We start from the raw sequence: 17,478 nt of genomic DNA on the forward strand, positions 1-17,478 counted from the left end.
TACATCACAGGCTCAAGGCTCCCATCACAGGCGAGTGCTTCCCCACTGCGTCAGTATGGAGACGTTGAAACTTGCAGTATTTCTAACTCGGGCCGTAGACAGCAGGCACCATTTAGGCAGTCTGCCCTCTGGGCTTCAGATCTGAGGGGTGTCTCAGAAGGAGAAGAAGAAGAAGAAAAAAGCCAAAAGGGTCTCAGAGGAGACCTCATGCGGAATTTTGCCCCCAGGGCTCGAGAAACCTTTAGTTTGGCCTGCTTGTTATTATAGTCACGGAGATGACGAATCCTTGCAAAGATAGACGACGAATGAGCTCCCACGGTCTCAGACATAGGACGCTCACCGTGTAAGTTACGAGCCACGTGCAAAGTATGCAAGTTTGAGCCTGGATCGAGCTTGAATGGGCACTCACGATTCATAACACAGGTGTTGTAGGCTGCCACGGGGCCACGTTATGGACAGCAGAGGGCAGTACAGTAAAATACATTACTGGGCTGTGTTTCTATGCTCCCACGTGTTTGACTCACACTGACCAGGGTGGTGAAATATGGTCAAATAACCCACACGGTGTGGGGCAGCCCTCATCCAGCAGTGGATGTACGTATCTGTGAATACTTGCCGGCAAATGTGACCTGTGTGGGTTGTAATGTGCCCGGTTCATTATGTGCCTGGGTACATGTCTTTAAGAATCCATGAAAGTAATGTGTAAATGTAGTCTATGCAGTACTCTCCGGAGGAAAGCGTGTGTGACGTGGGAACGGAAAACATGAATATGTGATTGTTTGCATGTTGGAATGCATGTGAATCAAGTGTGTGTGTGTAGGGAGCAGTGGTTGAGTGGTTAGCACACCGTGCAGAGGTGATATTCTCTGCCATAGATGACTGGCAAGTGGTATTCAAACTCGCCCTGAGCCTCGCCTAGGTTGGCTCAGCCTTAAATGAAGACAGTAAGCGGTGCAGTGTGTAAAGCATCTGCACTGTGGAGACAGGCGGCTGGCCACGGTGCAGACCACACAGACCTCTGGTGCAGCACTTTTCGCAGTCGCCCCAATAACCCGTTAAAGGCTACACGGGGACCTTTGTCTTTGTGTGCGCCTGCTCGCGTGCCTAAAGCTTTTTGCTTGATACCAACGCTTAACCAAACAGCCCCTGGTATCCCAAAAGGATCGTTATTTGATCACCTGCACGGATGGGCATGGGGCTGAACCATACCTCTGCCAGCCTTAATAAATGCTCACTTACAGGACTTTACACAACACTTGCGTATAGGTCACACGGAGGAATGTCTGCGCGCGCGCGTGTACGTGTGAACACGTGTGAGTGATGAAAACACAGCTGCGCTTACAGGGCGATCATAAATTTCATCGTCACATCAAAGTGGTTGAGCGAGGTTGAAACGGTGAACGATAGCTCTTCTTTTTTTTAAGCTGAAGATCACATTCCATAGCAGCATCACTAAGGAGGTCAAGCGACAGATACATTCCATTAGTCATTCACTCAACAACAGAGCATTTAGCAATAAGCATTTAATAAAAGGAACGTGATAGGCGACATTTCTGGCAATAGCCCTTCCTGAAGTAAATTATTCACCGCACATTTAATTTTACGTATTCGGAAGAAGGGCCGTTGTCGGAAACGTTGCCTATTATACATGGGGTGGTTATTTTAAAGCCACCCAGTATTCTAGACGAATACGTTGTGTACTCTTAGGTTTTTTTCGGTAAAAGTCACGTGGTGACTTTACCGATACAGTAAATCTAGCTGTGACGGTCCCACCTGATGACGGAGACTTGTGTTGCCTCCGAAACGTCGTGATTTTTCATTTTATTTCTATTATTATTTCTATTATTTTTACTTTTATTATTTATTTTTACCTACGTGACTTTACCGAAAAAAACCTAAGAGTATGAATCCTTGCAGTCACGAAAGCTTCAAATCTAGAATGAATACGTGGTGTTTTTTGTTGTTAATTGTGCTTGTGCATTGTTGCCAACGCCACAGTATGGCCAACGTCATGTTTAAATTGGAGCGTGTATCATTTACACGCCACCCATGGGGTGTAATATTTGGTGCAATGGACTCAATTCTATCTCCTGGTGCGGCAGCTGAATCGACGCAGCAAATTAAATTCCTCCCTCGTCACCACTATCCGTCTGGCAGGGTTGAATGTGTACACCACAGTCTAGTCCATCGGCAGGTCGCTTGTGGTGAAACGTGCATTGAGATTTAGAGATATTTTTTTTCTGCTATAAATGTCCAAATGATAAGGCAATTTGTTGAGCGATCATTTATGGCCAGGTCGCTTCTGAAAAATAAGTTAATACCTCAGTGGGCTTTGCCTGGTAGGGTGGGGATGCATCTTCTTCTTGGTTCTTTCGGTAAAGTCACGTAGAATGGAAATAATAAAATAATAAAATAAAACATAATAAAATAATTCTCACGATGTTTCGGCCACAACGCAAGAAGCCGTCCTCAGGTGAAGAACAGGTCTATCGAGAAGACAGAGTCTGAATGAAACAACCCCAAGCTTGGAGCGTCTATTTAAGCTGGGTTGGAGGGAGAAGAGCACCTTGACAAAATAATTTGCATATCAAGAGAAATTTAGCATATTTATGGGAAATGCAGATATGGGATTAGTACTACTTGTGAAGTAGTGGTTTAGTGATGTATTTGTTTGTTTTTGGGTGATTTGTTTACCTTTCTTGTACTTTGCACGACTATCATGTTTTTATATTGTTTATTGTTGTAACGTTCTTAGCTGCCCTTACTGGACATCTGTGAAAAAAAGAGCATTATAGCTCATCGGATTCCACCGGTAGAAATACATATTCTTTTTCGATTTAAAGCTTTCGTGACTGCAGGGATTCATCTTCTTGGTTCTTTCGGTAAAGTCACGTAGATAATTATTTTATCATGTTTTATTTTTATTATTTTATTACTTCCCTTCTACGTGACTTTACCGAAAGAACCAAGAAGATGAATACATATTCTGTTAACATGTTGGCACTCCCGCCTCTTCCACGATGTCTGGGCGAGCATGGACGAGCAGGCGAAAAATCCCTCCTGCTATGGCAGTAGGAAGGCCCTTCTGCCAGCAGTGGTGTGAGCAAGCACTTGCAGGGCTGCGCCTCTACCGTTTTACACCCCACCGGATTCCTTGCCTTCCAGATGCTTTAATAACGTTCAGTGATGCACACCATCGTGTATATATATGCACACAGCAACGAAATGTCAACCCGTGACAAGGAATTCATGCCATTTGCAAGAGGGCCCTCCCATAAAGTTGTGTTTAATGTTCAGGTCAGATTGTAATGTCTTATTATATATTTATGTTTTACCATCTGAGCCACACGAGACGATACCTATGTCTGTTCCTTTTTCCAATTTATCGGAAAATGTTACATTTTACGACGTGGGTGATGAATACAACTTCTTTAGCTGAGCATCATCATATCATATCATGCCATGGAATGGTACAAATGAAGGTGCCAGTCCAGGACTTACCTGGTTAGTAGTCCATGTATATACTGCCTGTTGTACACACACGATGCCGTGTTTATTTTCACATTCTGAAGATGTTCCTTATCACAACAGTTGTTTTAATTTGTTTGTTCCACATTACTATTCTTCATCAACTGTGCATTTAAAGAACAGTTTCCTCATAAACAGCTACCACATCAAGATTGCTATCCTATTTAAAACTGTCAAACTGTTTAAAACTGTTTTTAATTTTGCCAGGTAAGGCCCAATGAGCTATCTTGCTCTGTTTCCGAAACGACCTGGCCTCAAATGATAGCTCAACGAAGTGGCTTATCATGTGGTAATTTATAGCAGCCAAATACTCTAAATGCACGTTTATAAATGTGGAGTGAAACACCAGAGGACCCGGAGAAAAATCCACGCGACCACGGGGAGAACACGCAAACTCCAAATGTACAGGCGTCAGGATCGGGATCGAACACCACGACTTCCTGTATACCAGGTGAGGGAGTTAACATTTCGCCCCCGAGCGATAGGTTTATCTGTGATGGAGAGAAGTGATATGGGAGCTACCTATCCATGAGAAGCTCTTAAACTCCCCCCCCCCCCGCCACTCCAAAGTTGTGCCTCAAGTCCCGGGGCCGGCCCCATTCGGGGACAGGGCCAAAGCCCTCAACGCGAGCTCGTTCCGCTCCACCTGGACGTGGCGAGACGCCACCGTGCCACGATCAAGGAGCTCGCTGCCGACCACCCCACACGAGAAACTCCCGGGGTTCGACTCCTACCCAGACAGCAATGGTCAGCTCTAAACCGCTGCAGGACAGGGTTAATACCGCAAGATGCGGCCACCTCCTTCATCGATGAAAAATTAAAATAAACGGCCCGCAGTGTGACTGCCGCGGTCGCCAGAGGCAGACAGTGGATCACGTGTTTGAGCCAATGCCCCCTGCACCGCCGATTCACAGGTCATGGCTCACACGATCCAGCACTGTCCCACGCACCGCCAATTCACAGGTCATGGGTCACACGATCCAGCACTGCCCCACGCACCGCCAATTCACAGGTCATGGGTCACACGATCCAGCACTGCCCCACGCACCGCCAATTCATGGGTCACACGATCCAGCACTGCCCCACGCACCGCCAATTCACAGGTCATGGGTCACACGATTCAGCACTGCCCCACGCACCGCCAATTCATGGGTCACACGATCCAGCACTGCCCCACGCACCGCCGATTCACAGGTCATGGGTCACACGATTAGCACTGCCCCACGCACCGCCGATTCACAGGTCATGGCTCACACGATCCAGCACTGCCCCACGCACCGCCAATTCACAAGTCATGGGTCACGCGATCCAGCACTGCCCCACGCACCGCCGATTTGCGGGCAGTATCACTGAAATCCACTAAGCCCCTACAGAGGTTGTTGCATGGCTTCATCACCTCGATATCCACATTGAGAAATGTTGCCAATTTCACCTCGCCATATGAAAGAAGAAGCGATAAAATTCTTGAGGAAAGTCACTGCCAGCATTTGGCACGCTAGGTGGAACCGATGATCCTCGTTTTTTCAGGCTACTGGCTCGAGGTGACCATTAATCGCAGGCATCTGTCTGAGATTTGAAACCAGGTTTTTTTCCATGACATTCGCTCACAGCTCCGACACGGGCGTTAGCCCCTGGAGGCGTATATTGCCACATTAAAAAAGACAGTTTTTTTTTTTGGCCTAAATCAGCCAATGCGATGTGCGATTTGCTGTGTGTATAAATAGTGTAGATGTTACTCTCGCCAGAGATCCATACATTAAGATTAATTTGACTAAAATTAAAACGGTGACAAATTCCATTGTTTTTTTTTGCTCCCCCCCCCCCCCCTTCCTCCGTGCCCGAATTCTCGTTGTCATCACGAGATGACACTGCCAGTGCAATACCGCGGGCCGAAACAGCTCCGGAATATGACGCGGCACAACTACTTCTGAGGTCACGTCACTTGCCACCTTCTGTGTGGCCCTGCAAATGGTGTCTTATCGCAAGTCAAATGAACAATATTTCAACGAGATTGTCAGAGCAGGAATAAGCCGAACTGAGTCCAATTTCTTTTTTTAAGTGACGGTTTGAGGGACGCGTTTTTAATCACAGGCGGCTGCCAAGATTCGATTCCAGGACCTGAGAGCAACCGCCTCAGTGCTCTGACGTGGCACCAGCTCACTAAAGCCACCGCTACCCACACGCATTTACTTCAATAAACCTGTTCATTCAACAAGATACAAAATGAGAAATGTTAACGATGCCGCGTGCTTGCTCGTATTTATCAAGAAATTGTTTTTTTTTTCTCATCGCCGAGGTAAGGTCAGAGCACTGACCTGGCACTGCTGAGCTTCTGGGTTCAAATCCAGGTGACCGCTTGTGATTAAACATCGCTCTCAAGTATGGCGAGTTAGCAATATGATGGTTCTTGGCTTGTTCACTTCACCATTGGATTTCAACACTCAATTTGGTTCTGTGCATGATGAGGCTTTATTATATCTGAGAATGAAAATATTGGTTTCAATGCCACGTCATGAATATTACTGTCACGTGCACAGTGTGAACAAGAAGAGGGATCTCAGAGGTGGCTCTGTGGTGTCCGCTTCTGTGGACCGTTCTCTAACATTAAGGGCTACGCCGAGCCGCTCAGAATCAGAATATTTATCCTGGAGAAATCCGATGAGCTATGAAGCTCTTTTTCACAGGATGTCCAGTAGCGGCAGGTCAGAAAGTTACAACAACAAACATTACAAAGTATGGGAAAGGTAAGCAAATCACTAAAATTAATCAAATAAAGTATAAAATAGATAAATTCCCAAAGCTTGAGCAAGGCAGAAAAACACGAACAAAAACAGTCCCATACCACATCAAACAACACAGTCACTCTATAAAATTACACATTCAAATTCAACTATCGATACCATGGGTAAGGATGAAAATTACAAGAGATTCGAACGACATCAAGAGCACGATTGGCATAGACATGCTGGGAAACTGACAAAAAATGTAAAATTAAAATTGTAAATAGGTTATGAACCCCCAACGATGAAATAACACTTTTGATTGCTGCGCGCAGAAGATACGCACGACTCAGTCAGATGGCTCTTGCCGAAGTTGCATATCGTTTATTTGTTCACTTAACAAGTGGATTTCAACTACAGTCTTCGGGGACCACCTCAGTCCAGCATTCGACATATGCCTTGCAACAGACACGAGCAATTTACAAACAGTTCATAATTTACATTTTAACGAGCAGGCGGGTAATGTACATCCGAGTGTGAGCGACTGGCGGCCGCGTAAAAAGTCAGACTGATGGTCGGTCTCTGAGGACTGAGGTGGGAGGGGTGCTGGTCACAAAACCCCTGAAGTGAAAATCTAAAAAACACTCAATGTCCAGGTGCGATCCCAAATCTACAAAACAACATTAGTTCCCCCGATGCGATTACCCCTTCCCCGACCCACCCAACCGCTGAGCAAATGCATTTCATTAGAAAAAATATACAAGGCTTATATAATTAAAGAGCTACATTAAATGATAAAAAGTAATCCCTTTGTCAAGCCACTGCTAGATGAAGGTCCCTCCATTCCATCTTGGTTGTTGGGGTTGTTTGACCATACTTCACCAAACTGGTCAATGCGAGTCGGTGAAGGGTAAGGGGCAGGGTGAGGGGTATGGGCCTACTTCAGATATCACTCGTCAATGATGCAACACGTGGTGGCTTCATAAAGCGGTGCGCTAACCACTGCACCACCACTCTCCCCCACCTGCCCCTGTCCCCCTTCCACCAAAGTAATGGAATGAAATAAACACGATATGTGTTTTACAGTAAATCACTGGAGTCGGGTCTGTAGCCATTGGTTCTGCATTCTTAACCATAGAAATTACTGCCACTGCTAATGGCACCGATGCATGTACTGGTGTCAAACGATGGAGCAAAGAGCTGGAATCACACAGTCCGACTGCATGCCCAGTAGTGTGTTTGATTCATATAAAAAAATATACAAATCTAAACTTGTATTGAAATTGTGTTACAGTGTTAAAAGCAAAACTATACAAGGTAATAAAAAAAGGCAGGAAGGAATAAAAAAATATTTTGACAATCAGTGGTTTTGAGAGAGACTGAACTCATTCGCCCCTGGCAGGATTAATCACACGGCGTGCAAGAGTAACTCTAAAGCTCCCCATCGGCAATTAAAAGCAAACAGCACGTTGCAAACATCGAGAAGTAATTTGGAAATAACAAAGCGCTGCAGGCAGAATGACGAATTATTACATTTTTTCCCCCTCCCTGTTGCAAAATTAACTTTGCACGCTTCGCTAAAAGGTGTTAAAATATACGCTACCGATTCGGTGACTAAAATCATGTCTCAGAACACAGTTCTAATTAAACAATAACAGCGTGACCGACCTATATATATTGCGTTTTACTTGTACATCAATCTCACATCTGTCAAAGCACGCGACGAGGCGACAGGGCTCGCACGCATCAAAACCAACACCTTCCGAGGTTGAATTTTCCACTTGTGATTAAAAAATACTCGACACAATCATAAAAAACACCGTGGCCTTAAAAGTAACTACGGTATATATGTATAATGTATATGCTTTGGGGGCGATGGCATGTCATCGTAGCAAATGTGCTATGTAGAAAGGCCATTTGCCTGAAACGTCGCCTACTTTTCCTTTCAAGGCTACGTTATTTACAAATGCGTGAATATGTTTGGTTTTATTTGTGATTGTGGACTACGGCCAACGCAGCAGCGGCATCACCAAAATTATTTGTTACATTTTACCTCCGATTAGCACGGTTGGCTACACACGGTGCAAAATAAATTCAACATGCATCTCATTCGTGCGTTTTTTTTTCACCCAGATTTTCCAGAATAATCCCATGTAATAGATGCTAGAAGCCTTTGATTAAAGTTTCGTGCATTTGACTATCGTTTCGATTTAAAGCTTTCGTGACTGCAGGGTTTCATCTTCTTGGTTCTTTCGGTAAAGTCACGTAGAAGGGAAATAATAAAAGAAAACATCATAAAATAATTCTCACGACGTTTCTGCCACAACGCAAGCAGAAGACAGCGCTCTTCCCGACAGAATTATTTTATTATGTTTTATTTTTTTATTTCCCTTCTACGTGACTTTACCGAAAGAACCAAGAAGAAGAAGAAGTTGACTATCGTTATTAATATTCCTGAACCCATCTTGTTTGACAATCTGATAAAGACTAACGCCACGTTTGTGACGCGCTCGGAAGCAACGCGTTCACTCTGTGACTTCCGAGGATCTGTCGACCGTACTATGCCGCCCTGGGGCCTTGACGATTTCACTGCTTTAAAAGTGTCACGCCGTTACCAGAAAAAAACCCTGAAGTAAAAGCGTTAAACGTAAAAGTAACACCCACCGAACACTGACGAAGTGAATGTTGTGTGGGTGCCCCAGCTGACAAAATAAAAATAAAAACGCCGCAAAAGATGCCAGCGTCGGTCTCACAAAGAAGAGAGCGGTGAACTTCACCGGGACAATGCCGCGTCCTCCGCACGGCATCCGCGACCAGATGTGGGACCCCGCGACGCCTCCTCTGAAACCCCCTGCTCGGTGTCTCGTGCGTCACTTAACATGATGATGATGATTGTTGTTATTATCGTTCGTTACGATTCTGCAGGCCCCTTTTTGTCAGTCGGTGCGGGCAAAGGAAAGGGGAGTAGCTGCATGATACTTAGCGGTCAGTGTGCACTTTTCCATCCAAGGCAGCTTGTAAGTACGCAGCCAGTGAGTTTGATTTACACAAAGTGGCTCGTCACTGTCATTTCTTTTCAGTGGCAGTCACCAAGGCACGAATACCAAAGCAAAGCCGCCCGTTTTCCGAAAGTGGAAATTACAGACCCACCATCACGCACGTGCTGTCAGAAACTGGCGGCATGTCCTATATTTTGAACGGCTGAAGTTACAGACGTGATGATGGTGGATGATGAAGATGCAACGAGCATGATTTTGATGTATTGTGCGTAAATGGCTGGTAATTGATTTCGAGGCTGACAACGTTGTGCTTGTGTTGATAGTGATGGAAGCTATTTGCCCTGTAGGAGTATCTGCTATAGTGTTGCACGCTGCAATAGAATTTGCAATGGTGCTGTATGTTGCAGCGGTGTAGTGATTCAAATCTGTAAATGACGAGAAAACCCAATCAAAACAGAAAATGTAGTGCCGGCCGGAATACAAATAGATTCAACAACAAAGGAAAACGTGTGCATTGTACGAACACAGGATCTCACCCTTATCCAGACCACCAGATTGAGTTGGGTAGTCTGGGTAAAGCTCACAGCTTTTGTACTGAACCTAGCAGCGTAGTGGTATTGTTGTTGTGTGTTGTAGTAGTCACGGCATATGTTCCATGGTCGTGGTGTATGCTGTGGGGCTGTATGTTTTATTGGTATATTCTATGGTGTGCTGAGTATTGGTATAAGCTATGGCGCTGCGTACCCGAGTTGTGTCAGCTTCTGCGGTGTGTTGTGTCTGGGTTAGGTGGTGCCAAGATGTGGCAGTGGTGCTGTTGTGTACTGTGGTATCGGTGACGTGGCGTCGAACACAACTTCTTCTGCTCTTTGGAGTTGTGCGGCTCTGCTGCTCAGCGAGTTATTGTGCTCAGGAACTGCTGATGATTTCGTTCGAAGATGCCTGTGACGAGACACACACACACACACGCATACACACACACACAACACGATCCTCTTGTTAATCGTCTCATCTGTGCTGCCGCTCGTTCTCTAAAGCACTGGCTTCGCACTGCACTCTCAGGGTTACTAAACATCGCCGAGCGTGCAGTGGCTTAACGCGCGAGTCACGGGCCCAAGCACACAGGTGGAAAAAAAAAACAAGATCCCTTTTGAGATTCCGTGGACCTTGTGGGTCAAGAGCGGACATCAAGAAAATGCCTTCAATGCCCACTTACACATGCGCACACACGCGCGCATGCACTCCCGAAGGCAAAGACAAAGATCTACGTGTAGCCTTTAATAGGCCGTCGGGGAAAGTGCTGTGAGCGAGCGCCTATGAAGGCCGGCACGGCAGACGAGGGGATGGGTGGCCAACACCACGGCCGACCGCCTTTCTGTCTCCCGAGCGGCGATGATTTTACACACCTTACCAGGCGCTCAGTTGAGGCCGACTCGTCCTTACACACAAGCGTATTCGCGTTCTTACAAATTCACCCTCGTAAACACGTCTCACACACAATGATATGTGCACATTTACAGTACGTATGCGCAAGGAGGTAGTCGCGTGTGGCCAGTAGCACGCCCAGCCACCAATGACTCCCTCGGTGCTTTTCTCGTTTGTTGGAGAGAGCTTGCAATGGGACGTCATGTTTGGCGATCCACTCCATGGCTTCCCGAGATATTGAGTGGAGAAACGAAGCTAGCCTTCCACAGCAGATCTCAGTGGGCAGGTCGATGCGATCGATACCTTTCAGGGTCTGGGACTCGTGGCCACGGTCGCACTTGTGTGCGGGGGTGGGGGGTCGCATCAATCATCCTCCCCCCTACACTGAACTATACTCAACTTTTTTTTTATTTCACCAGGTAAGGCCCACTAAGCTATACAGTAGCTCTCTTTCAGAAGCAACCTGGCCACAAATGGTAGCTCAGCGAAGTGGCTTATCGTGTGGAAATTTCCAGCAGCCAAATACTCTTGAACGCGTAATGTCGATTCTGAATGTGGAGGGAAAAACCGGAGGACCCGGATAAAAATCCACGAGAACACAGGGAGAGAGACATGCAAAATCCAAATACACAGGTGTCAGGGTCGGGATCGAACCCATGACCGCATGTATACCAGGAGAGGCAGTTAACATCTCGCCACAAATGGCGCCCTGCTTCACTCGTGAAACAGGCGGGCGCGTCATCGTCCGTGTCCTGTCGTGCGGGTTCAGTCGAGTGCCGTCCACTGTCTTCGAGGGAGGTCAAAGCCAGTGACCTCTGCTGCTGGGTCAGCGACGAGGCGTTGGCTCTCTATGCCGCGTGCGTCCCACGATTCCGTCCATCAGAACGATGGCTCATTGCCATCTGCGTGGATAGCGGCTGCTGCTTCGTGTGGAAGGCTGGCGTGATTTTAAGCACTTTCATGATGGGGTTTTTCAAGTCTTCATTGGTAGGGACTTTGGAGTCGTTGAAAGGCTGCATCAGGTACTAATTTAAGGCTGCGTTCACTGAGAGGAGGCCTGATCCTTGGTCAAGATAATCGACGCTGTTGTTGGCTATGGCCAGGAATAAAACCCAGGTCACCAAGTTCCTTGCGCATACGAACACGCTTGTACGCCCACGCATTCCAGCTTGCTCATGCTATGACAGGCAAACATGCATGTTACATGCGCACACACACACACGTGGGCTGCGCCGTTCCACGCAAGCCACGGGTTGGTGCGCCGTGTCTGGCAATACTCAAGGTAAACACTGTTGTATAAGAGGAGGTGAATTTTAAATCACTGTACTCGAGTCATATTGATTGCCAGAGCATGTAAATTAGTGCCTTAAAGCTTTCGCGACTGTACGAATTCATACTCTTTGGGTCTTTCGGTAAAGTGACGTAGATAGAAAAATAATTAAATAATACAGCATATTTCTTCCTGCCTCAGCAGTCCGCCTGCTGTATTTTTTCACCTGAAGACGATTGCTTGTATTGCGAAGGTGTTGAAAACATCCCCCATAAAACAAAAAAGCGATTGTCTCTGTCGCTTTATATACTGAACATCTGAATGTATAAATAGAACATCTAAAAGACACGTACACTTAAGCCAAATGACTAAACTGCTTAGGATGCCCAAGGATCTCGTAAGATCGCGGTAGCGAAGCAGAGCTTGGACGAGTGACCACCACGAACGCCTGGTTGTAAGAGGCTGCTGCGGGGATGTGCTACGTGGTGGTCAGCAGAGAGTGCAGTGAAACAATCATACGCCGCTGTTCCTTGCTAGTATAATGTGAGGATATATCCGGCTCACTGACGTATCACAACTCGTCATGATGATTGGCTCTGCCGGTCCTGGTTTATAGCCAATGGGGGGAAGCCTAGGGGTGTGGCCCTGACGTAATGGAAAGGTGACAGCTGTAAGTAGAGGATTGGTTCTGCTGGCTTTGGCCACAGCCAATGGGGAGATGAGTCAGGGGCGTGGTCCCGGGAGCCTATGAGGGAGCCTGGAATATTCCATGGAGGCTAACCAGGATTGGTGGAAACGTACCACGTGACTCGGGTATTAAATAGGGGTGGAGACGAACGACACGTGGTCAGAATGGGAATGAACGGAGGAAGGGGCCACGCGTGAGCGGGGCTCCGGGTTGCCACGTGGCAGTGCGTCTCTATCTGTCCCTCTCACGCTGCCTGTCAGCAGCGTGAAGGAAATCTGTAATGCAAGTTGAATAAAAGACCGGATTCCAGAAGTCGCCTCAACGACCTTAATTACACTAGTATGATCCCGCGTCTCTTCTCCCCGCCTTCGCCAACCCGTACTGACCAGCGTGGGCGCATTAACCCCACGGGCCGTATGGCGTGGGGAGGGCCACATCCAGCGGTGGAGTGACAAAAAGGGGCTGTACGTGTTCTCTCATCTCAGCACACTGAGCTACAGAGGTCAGCCACCGAGGATTCGATTTGGCGTCTCGCTCAACGAGTTGCGGGTCTCGCCTAGGTTGACTCGACCTAAGATATAATACCGAACGTAGCTGCATGTCACGAACGTCAAGAGCAGTGCGAGGTCGAAGAGGCATGATGCCAAAGGCTGCTTCACTTCCTCGTGTGCTGCGCTCGTCATGATATAGGCACTCGCTAACACCTTGCCAAAATGATTCATACTTCTATTCATCACAGTCGCTCCCTGTTCAAGTCCAGGTCTCAAGACCTTCCTGTTTTCTTCCTCTGCCTACGACTGCCTGCCTCTCGCTCTCTCGCCATTTCATCTTGAGTGGGCGGTCGCATTTAAACGCTATGCACATCGACATTTGAATTGCAGATTGTTATAAATGCGACGGTTGCGGAAGCTTTTTTTCCCCTTGCAATGATGTCTAGCGAATAATCCACGAACATGTTTCATACACAGTGGATGGGACATTGTAAGTTTGAAACGGGGCAAAAAAAAAACTGCACCAGATAGCCAGCCTGATGCCTTTTAAAAGGTGGCCTTTAATAATGAGGTCTTTGGCAGAGAAAGGCCTCATTTGTATGTGAGTGCTATTGAACTCTGGTGACAAACCACTCAGACACCCGACTACATCAAATAACATAATGATCGCACCTGGGAGAGGCACTCGGGCATTCCAGCATGGCTCGACAGAGGAGAGAAAGTAGAATTAGGCCGAGCCGTCTTTAACGGACAGGTGGGAGCCGTGTTAAGGCTTTTATATTGTCTCTGGCTGACGGTGTATGCTAAAATGTGTGTGTGCATGCGGTGAGTGGTGAGCAACTGAGTGAGAGTGTGAGTGGTGAGTGGTGAGCACACTAAGTGTGAGTGAGAGTGCGTGAGTGGTGACACACTGAGTGTGAGTGGGTAGGTGGTGAGTGGTGAGCACACTGAGTGTGAGAGTGTGGGTGGTGAGTGGTGAGCCCACTGAGTGTGAGAGTGTGTGGGCGGTGAGTGACTATGTTACAAGATTTTTGTTCCTGGGTAGTAAGTGATATGTTCTAATTGCTTATGCCTCAAAAGTATAGAAAATTGGTATTATTTCCCACAAACTTTGGTTTTGTGACCCGGACTTTACGTGACGGAATAACACAAATGCACACTTTTCTCATTGAAAATAGGTACATTCATAAATATCACTGTCCTGGTCACAAAAGCAAAGTTTGTGGGGAATAATAGCCGTTTTCTGTACGTTTGAAGCATAAGCAATTGGAAAATAACACTTACTACCCAGGAACAAAAAAAACATGTTTTTTGTTACACAGTTATCACATTGGTTTGACAATGAGTGCTAGAGTGTGTGTGTGTGCCTTTGGTGAGTAGTAAACATATTGGTGTGACTGAGCGCTGCAAGAGTGTGCGTAGGGGAGCAGTGGGTGTAGTGGTTAGCACACTTTGATTTTACAAAAACCCAGCTCAGCCTCAATTAAGCCAACTGGCGTAGAGCGTTGACATCTGCACTGGGAAGACAAAGGCGGTTGGGCGTGGTGCTGGCTGTACCCACCCACCCATTTGCTCTGTGGCCAACCTTTACAAGAGCTCGCAAACAAAATTTGCCCCAACAGTCTAATAAGGGTAGATCTTCGTGTCAGTGAGTGTGTCCGTGCAAGTCGGGTCGCATTTGTAGGAACTCTGGTTGGCCTGCATTCCTGCACATGGGCTGAGGTCCAAGCCACATTGCAACACGACAGCAAGCTACTTTATAGATACTTTTTTTATATATACTGTATTTACACGGCGCAGAGAACAGGTTAATCATCAGACACATGTTAGCACGTTGACACTTTGTGCATGAAAAAACTAGCACGAACATAACGAAACCACTCTTTAAGAGTAAATTTCTAATGCGAAGTGTTATAGTGCCAATAAATTGCTGCGTTTTTATGCAATTATAGCGTTGCCAAACAAGAATGAAAACTGAATACAGATGCACAAAGATACACATACACGCGCTTAGTAAAGCAAGCGTCTTAATACTTCACGAGGCCTTCTTTGCCAGTAGCAAAATATAATAATAGGTTTTTTACCCTTTTTTCTGGCGAACAAAACTGAAACCTTTTTTTACAAGGGATCATGTTTGCCTTAGCCACAATACCTGCAGTCAGAATGCAAACAAAAACACACTCTGATAATGTATGCATTGTCCTTGAAATTAAGGAAAGCTGCCTCTGGTGTGGACCAATCAATTTCAAGGACAATGCATACATTATCAGAGTGTGTTTTTTGTTTGCATTCTGACTGCAGGTATTGTGGTTAATGCAGACATGATTCCTCGTAAAAAAAAGGTTTCAGTTTTGTTGCCAGAAAACAGGGTAAAAAACCTATTATTGCGTGTTAATACTTGTTATCTACTTTAACAGCAAAAAAAACCCTATACTTGTAAATATTAATTCCAAGTCGCCTCTAATAGCTCCGTATTATATACACCTGCAATTGCAGAGGTAGTCAGTTTGCGTCTATCTCCCGGTGCTGCAGCTGGGACAAATATATAAAGTCATCACCCCAAGACCGGGTCCATGTCTCTGTCCAGACAGCAGTAGAGATGGCCACAACCAACGTTTAGTCAATCGACTGGTCACGTGCGGTGGGGTAAAGTGTAGGTAAACTCCCCACTTCTCCCCAAGAGATTTGGCCGGCTCGAGGAGTTCTCTACAGTTCCGTTTGACAGAGGGCCCTTCGACCGGTAATCGGGCTAGCGAGCACTTTCACGGCTGCACCCTGACCTTTTTTTTTATTCAACCAGATGAAACGCAATCACATTTGTCTTGTGTGAGCCCTGGTGTGCAATTGGGCCGAGCGCGGACGGGCGGGTTCACACTCACCTCGTGTGAAATTGCAAATGACTGCTCGAGACAGGACGTAACGGGCAGAGTGTTAGGATAAATCACTTGTTCCGCGGCTCGAGATATTTCAGGTTGTTATCGAGATATAATTACTTGTGCGCGCTTTGTTATTCTTGTGTTTACAAACACAAGCTCGGAAGTGATGTGCACGCGCACACGCAACCACGCACGCACGCACAACAAAGATCACCCGTATCGCCTTAACAGACTGTAGGGGCAAGTGCTGTTAGCGAGCACCTATGAAGGCCAGAACGGCACACGAGACAGTGGGTGGCCAGCACCATGCCCCACCGCCTTTGTCTCCCCAGTGGCGATGTTTACACACCGCACCAGGTACTCATTTCAGGCTGAGTCGACCTATGGGAGGCCCAGGACCGGTTCAGATAATCGTCACTGGTGTTGGTCGTGAGCGGGAATCGAACCCGGGTTGCCAGGTTCATAGCGCAGCGCGCTAACCGCTACACTACCGCTCCCAGGCGTGTACACACACATACACAGTTACATCCTCAATTTCTTTGTACACAAACGCACACGTGCATACGTATACAACTCACCACATGTACACGTGATGCTGAACCGGTCCTGGGCCCACACACTTCACCAGCGCCACGGTGGCAAGATGTTAACTCCCTTGCCTGGCATACAGGAGGTCGTGGGTTCAATCTCAACCCAGACGCCTGCTGTATATTTGGAGTTTTGCATGTCCCTCTCCCCGTGGTCGTGTTGATTTTTCTCCGGGTCAGCCAGTTTTTTTCTCTCCAAATTTAGAAACATGCGTTTAGGGTATTTGACTGCTATAAATTCCCACATGATAAGCCACTTCATTGAGCTATCGTTTGTGGCCAGGTCGCTTCTGAAAAAGAGCTACATAGCTCAGTGGGCCTTAGCTGGTGAAATACAAAATATAGTTTTAAAATAGTTTAAATAGTTTAGTTGAACAATGACTGACACTGTGTGGGAAGGCCAGCAGCCAGTAGTCGAGTGACAAGAGGCTCTAAAAAGATGTTTTATTATTAAACGAGCACAGATGTACACGCTGCACATTGCCTGTAATTTATAACTGTCAAAACGCCTGCGCTATCAACATTTGTCAAGTTTTCACTGCCACCATATTTAATGGGTTCACATATCCAGACGGCAAATTGCTTATCTGTAATGAGAGCGCCTCTCTGTTCTGTTAAGGCATCACTCTGCCGATCGACATATCTGAAAAGCATTAGTTGTGTCAACAAATTCGATACAGAGTGCAGGCTCGAAGATTATGCAGGGAACAAAAAACCGCAGCGTCTTGCGAATTACCAAGGGTCAGAGGCTTCTTAATGGAGCCACAGCTGAGAACTGTGTAAGTAATGCCGCCCTATAACCGATCAGCGGACAAAGCCTTGGTAGAATGATGCCGGTTCAATAGTTAGAGCGGTGCAGGGACAAAGGATGTACGGCATTAGCTTCATCCGCAGCTA

General features: G+C 46.6%; 1 protein-coding gene across 11 annotated transcripts in view; it reads right to left on the reverse strand.

The window, feature by feature from the left end:
* Positions 1–6,610: 6,610 nt before the first annotated feature.
* The window catches only part of LOC133350869 (neurofilament heavy polypeptide-like), an 86,458-nt gene continuing 75,590 nt past the window's right edge, over positions 6,611–17,478 (reverse strand). For all 11 annotated transcript variants that reach the window (XM_061565683.1, XM_061565685.1, XM_061565688.1 and 8 more), the window contains one exon: positions 6,611–10,186. In XM_061565683.1, the coding sequence (XP_061421667.1) occupies positions 10,154–10,186 (33 nt within the window). In that variant the 3' untranslated portion in view covers positions 6,611–10,153. The remainder of the gene's footprint in view (positions 10,187–17,478) is intronic.

This window comes from Lethenteron reissneri, chromosome 35, assembly GCF_015708825.2.
Source record: "Lethenteron reissneri isolate LAM-NWPU_2019-01 chromosome 35, ASM1570882v1, whole genome shotgun sequence".
Classification (NCBI taxonomy): domain Eukaryota; kingdom Metazoa; phylum Chordata; class Hyperoartia; order Petromyzontiformes; family Petromyzontidae; genus Lethenteron; species Lethenteron reissneri.